Consider the following 6000-nt stretch of genomic DNA (forward strand, 5'->3'; position numbering starts at 1 on the left):
TGCCACTTATCTCGGTAATTAACTTATATTTCCTAATCGACTTTTAATTTGCAGTTATGACAGAAGCCAACAGCCACAGAAACCAAGTGGCACAGGGGATTTTTTATTAATTTATTTATTTTGTGGTGTTGATCAATTTAGAATATTACTGAATATGTCATCGCTTAAAGATAATTGATTAGAAAAGCAGAAGAAAAAAATTAATTTGCAGTGTTAGTTAGTGCTAATGGCGAATTCTCAACAGTAGACAGCCGCCGCGGTGGCTCAGTGGTTAAGACGCTCGGCTGGTGACCCGAATGACGCGGGTTGGATCCCGGCCGCGGCGGTCGAATTTCGATGGAGGCTAAATTCTAGAGGCCCGTGTACTGTGCGATGTCAGTGCGCGTTAAAGAACCACAGGTGGTGGAAATTTATGGTGACCTCCAATACGGCATCCCTTATAGCCTGAGTCCCTTTGGGACGTTAAACCCTCATAAACCATCGGCCAAACCTTAGCAATGGACCAGAAGATGCCATATCCCTTTTTTAAAAACACGAATGTAGCCGTGGGAATCATACTAAACATTTCTGGCAAAATCTTTTTTAAACAGGGAACAGTTTATGAACGCTGGTTTCTCGTATCCTGAAAGATAATAATCCGTATATGGGCAGATCGCCCGTCGGCAAGCTTACATTTTATTTTCTATTAACGTTGTTGCTATTGTCTAAAGCGTTCCCATTTGGTTTGATATGACTTTATCAACGGCTCGATGCGAGTGAAAGAAAAATTTTAAAAGAAAGATTTTGCTACACTTCGGAAGAATGGACGGTTACAATCGATATTTACATAACAGTGCCTTACAATTTTCTAATATTCAAAAGTTTTGTCTCAGAATGTTGCACACTTCCTGCAGAGTAAAGAATACATAAAATAATAAGAGGACGCACAAGTCGGGAGGGAACTTTAGAGCAAACGCAAGAGCCACTGATGATGAATGTTTTTGGGGAAGTCCCCAAGGTGGAGTAAATTTGTAGTAAGTGAGCAAATTACTCAATGGCATCAACCCAAGCGCAGCCATACGGCTACAGAGGAAAGCTATAAAGCGTAAACTTCGTAGTTAAAGAAAAATTCATCCTAGTCTGGGGTTCGAACCTGAGGCCACCGCTTCACCGGAGCAGTTGCTGTACTAACTAACTGAGCTAACTGGGACGGTTCGCATACGGTAAGGCGAGATCGAATTGATGAATAACTCGAAGTGGGAACCGTGTTGTTAAAATGTTTGTCTCCCCTAAAACATTTCCTCTAAAATATTTAGCCAAAACTGTTCCTACTTCGAGTTATAGAACAATTCACTCTCGCCCAATCATATGCTCGGCGTCGCGGTTTGCTCAGTTGGTATAGCGACTGCTCCGGTGAAGCGGTGTCCCAGAATCGAACCCCGGACCAGGACGAATCTTTCATTAACTACGAAGTTTCTGGGCAGCCAGTTATCTTTCCTGTGTAACCGTATAGCTGCGCTTGGGTGAATGCCATTGTGTAATTTGTTGCCTTGTTAGCGACTGCTGAAGTTTTGTTGCATTGCCTGTACGCTGTCTATTTCCAACCGTCTCCGCTAATGAACAGTGGACAGCACTTTCTCTTGCATTCTGACACAAGAAAAATGAGTCATCGCAAACTAAGTGGCGGACGTTTTTGTCTTAGGCGAAGCAAAACAAAGCTCATGCCTGAGTAAAACAAGACGGTTCGAAAGCGTCATATAGGCCTCACAAGCATACTTGTCACCATAGACGTCACCAGCATACTTGCGTTTGGCCTAAACTTCCCGATAGACTCATGCACGGTGTTTCGGATATGTGGGAGGAAGAAAAAACAGACACAACTAGATTTTCCCGCGCTGCAGGGCTTTCTAGGACGACATTTTGTTTTGTCTCGAAAACAGTTTTGACGTATCTTTGTCGGTGATTATGAATGCGCCAATGGCCCTAATAACCAGACCGCTAATTAAATAAACAAATGAATATGTGAGCTCCAGCTTATTAGCTAACCAATTAGCATGGCTTTCAAAATTACGGACGCGGACCGCGGCTGACAGCTTGTTCCTGAAAAGGCTTTTTTTTTTTTTCGACTGCCATGCTTTTAGAAACAGGAACATCGGCGTAACCGGGGCCGCCACAGAGGTAGGTAGAGTGATGAGATTGGGAAATTGGCTGGGACAGGGCCAGTTTGGTTGAAACCAGGCAGGAACGATTGGACATGAAAGGGAATGGTCTTTACAGTGAACGCATATTAGCTGGCGGGGTGTTGGTGGCTCCTTAGCAATATTAATTTGTTTGCAAACATAGTCTCACAAATATTCCGCCATTTCAGCCAGTATGGAGCTCTACGCTCTTATCGTTGTTCTGGTATGCCTTACCAATTCGCCCATAGTGTTATAGTTCTGCCTGATGACGTTGCAGCTTTAGTGCCAGACGGCGGCCCATCTTGGTTAGCCTACAACGTAATACGCCGTAAGTAAGTATAACGCAAAGGAAAAAATGGATTACTACTCGTGCTGCTAACGTATCCGTTCCCATCTGTATTCCAGGGTCAGGGAATAATTTATTTTTTCATAAGTCCCGGCATGCACTTCAAGGAGATAATGAATATGCAACTGCCCCCACTCTGCGCAGGAAGAAGAAAAAAGAGAAAGAAAAAACTTTGGGCACTGCAGTTAAAAAACCGGTGTTGACGTTGACGAGCATGCGGTATAGTCTCCGAAAGTAGTGAACGATACTGGTCAAGCAGGTTTAAGAACTTGTCTTTAGTTTTAGCGGTAGTCGACGAATATGTCACATTTTTTCTTGTTTTCGTGGGATTAGGAATGTTTTACTGTAATTTACAGCTTTCTCGCTGTTACGCATTCAAAAAATGTTATATTTTGTAGGTGATCATTTTGCAGTGGATGCTCAGTGAATAAAATGTCGGAACAACTTTTGTGGATACCATGTGGAAGTTTTCAGTGCCACACGTACTCGTTCCAGCTCCCATTCATTATTGTTGGCGGCTCATGGAGCACAGCGTCACGTCGCAGGCTATTCTTTTTCCTGAAAAGCTTGATGTATATTTGTTTATTTTTCAGTGCATTTCACTTTGAGAGAACAGAGCGCTTAGCCTTAGAACGAGCAATGAAAAGTTAGGTTTCACAAAGACGGCCGATTGCACATTAAGGTAAGCACTGTTACAATCTACACTCAAGGTGTTAGCTGGGGCCATTGCTGAAAGCTGACAAACGCTTCTAAGCTCTTCCCAGCCTGCTCATTCAAACCGCTAGCTGCATTACGTCGCAGTCATCCTCCAATGCATGCGAGGCACCAGAGGCTTTAAAAACTAGAAATGCATGAGATATGTAAAAGCGCCATAGGAACTAATGCCCATAAATGTCTCTTCCGTGCTTTGAATACCATGAGAGAAAGCGCTGGGTACTTCTCCTCAGTCAGAAATGTTTTACACGGAGCATATAAGCGAAGTAACGAGTGGAGCGAACTGGGCGATCTCCTTCCAGTTAAATAGTGAGGTAGGGATATCAGTGGTGGTTGCGCTTAATTAGGTAAAAAATTGTTTACTTTAATTCCATAAACAGAACTACGTTTAAATACCTAAAACATTTCTCTAGCAATGCTACATTCTACGTGCTTTAATTGTCTCTTCTATCACTTGCGTCTGCAGCCCCACTGTTTCTAGATATTAAGATCACCAATCTTACATCTCACTACGGCATTCCTGAAAGCCTGAGTCGCTTTGGGACGTTAAACCCCCCCCCTAACTTAAACCAATCCTACAAGTGAAAGGAACGAAATTTCTCTTTTACTTCAGTTTTAGACCGCAGCCTATGGCATAATCCTTCGGTTCTGATAGCGCTCTGCTAAAATAATTCAAGTACATCAGAGTACGATGCCGGAGACCTTTTACCTGTGCAAAGCGTGTCTTTGGCGTCCGGCCATCCAAGTCGACGTACATGGAGCGGATGAAAGCGTCGTCGTCATATGCACACACGTCAATCACTACTTCCCGGCTATCCAGCTGCTCGAAGGCGTTGACATGGTGGAACACGAACAGTGGTTCAGTCTCGATGTTGGCTGAGTGAAGGGCACCCGTCTTGCGATCGACGACATGGAAACGAGCTTTTCTCTTGGAATCGAAGTTCATGCAGCTCACAAAACCTTGCGCTCCCATTGGCTTCGACAAAAGCAGCCTTGGAAGGCTGATAATGAGGGACTGTTCTAGAAGTACTATCCAGTTCTCGGTGACAGCAAAGCTGTGTATGTAGCTGGGATAGAGTCGCGATCTCATGGGGATCTCGGCCATCACTTGAGCGCTCTCCAAGAAGCTCTTGCAGCTGTTCATTTCTTCCGATTTCGGGAAGCGAAGTAGTACGTACTTGGGCCGTGGCGGCGTAAATCGGGTTCCCACTAGGTACGTGTACCCGTCGTAGGAGTGCGGATGGGCAGCTATGATGTGTAAGGATGCAGCGTTTCTAAGGTCACTTCGGCCCATGGTATCCAAGGTGCTAGCGTCGATGCGATGCAGGAACGGCGACTCGGTCAAGGCGTAGAGCTGGTCTCCTATAGGAGTCACGTTCACCAGGGCGTTGTCCGTGAAGTCCCCGACCAAGGAGAAACGTGACATGAAGCGCTGGAGAACACCTCCGCAGGGGTTCGCGGAGGCAGCCGTGCCGAACTCGGAGACAACGATGCGACCAGCGCGCTGGTTGCGCTGGAAGGTCTCGCTCCTCAAGAACCGGTGCTGGTACCACGCGCGCCCGTCGCTCAGTATGAACTCGCGTAGCAGGGCGAGTCCGTCGAAGGCATGCCGGTACCGATCCGGGCCGACGGATGCCTGTCCCGGGCCGTTGACGATGAAGCTGCCTCTCAGCCATCGAGGAATCTCTCCTTTCACAATGCCTTCCACGGGGTATTTGATCTCCCTGGCCGCTGTACGAGCATACAGTTGGCTGTAAGCGAAAGCAGTTGTGCGAATGGTCTGGGTGGCGTCCTTCATCTGTATGCCAGAGCGCTGTGACGTCTGCGCTTGCCGCAAGTAGAGAATAGAAGGGGCTCGCGTGGTGCAATCTCTCATTAGCCGTCAGTATCAGGAAGTGCCGGCGCTCCTCCCTGTGGTGGCGTTACTAGTAATACGTACCTCACCTTGCGATTCTACTCACAACAGTTGCTGTTGGCACGTTTCCAGCCGGGAAAGAGACTGCTGAAACGCAGCTTCAATTAAGCGCACCGTCAAACGTACCCATCCTAGCGCGGACAAAAGGGATTTAGCCTTGTAGCGAAGTGGTGCCCTGTGTTTACGCTCCCCGTTCAACCACGTCAGTAGCCAGATGTGATACTTCCATTTGATACTATTTCAGACCTTCCGAATACGTGGAACAGAGCGGGTTGCCGGCATGGTTCATGCAAGCAGGTGGGATGTACAGGGTCAAAAAATATTGTGGCAGCGTTTGTGAGGGAAATACCTCGAACTAGCTCTACGAAGAAGCGTAGCTGACGCATTTAATTGCGCTTCTCTAACGCTTACATTTTCGACCGTTTAAGACGCTCCTTCCTATCACATATTTGATCTCGTTGTACGCTGTGTATAAATAGATAAGCTTTCGTTAACCGCGCGCCTTTTTCACTGACATTTCAGCACAAGACTCCAGCTACCATAGTAGTTGCTGTCATTACCTAATCGATGCGTTAAATTGTTTCCATTGGCCTGTTTTGAACTTGCGGTTTTCTTTGCGGCCCATGATAAATGTTTTTCTTTGTGTACCACTTTTATGCGCGTGAACGTAATGTTTCCTTTCGCAATGCTGACACGGAAAGTTAGTAGAGCTATGTTTCAGCAGTTTCCTTTCCATTCATGACACTCCTGACAGGGGATCATTTTTTTTTTTGGAGCGATAGTGGTTTAGAAAGCTGTGCGTAAGAAAAACTGATTGGAATGATTTCAGGCGTCTTAGAAAAGCGTGGTTTGACGCCGAGTGTGCA

At 46.1% G+C, this 6000-nt stretch overlaps 1 protein-coding gene across 1 annotated transcript in view; it reads right to left on the reverse strand.

Annotated features, from left to right (window-relative positions):
- LOC149333225 (carotenoid isomerooxygenase-like) overlaps window positions 1-5225 on the reverse strand; it is a 37982-nt gene extending 32757 nt beyond the window's left edge. The window contains exon 1 of the mRNA XM_089558602.1: window positions 3929-5225. Coding sequence (XP_089414728.1) covers window positions 3929-5095 — 1167 coding nt within the window. The 5' untranslated portion in view covers window positions 5096-5225. The remainder of the gene's footprint in view (window positions 1-3928) is intronic.
- Between the last annotated feature and the right edge of the window lie 775 nt (window positions 5226-6000).

The sequence above is a fragment of the Amblyomma mixtum genome, chromosome 8 (assembly GCF_055824585.1).
Source record: "Amblyomma mixtum isolate Tamu chromosome 8, ASM5582458v1, whole genome shotgun sequence".
Classification (NCBI taxonomy): Eukaryota; Metazoa; Arthropoda; class Arachnida; order Ixodida; family Ixodidae; genus Amblyomma; species Amblyomma mixtum.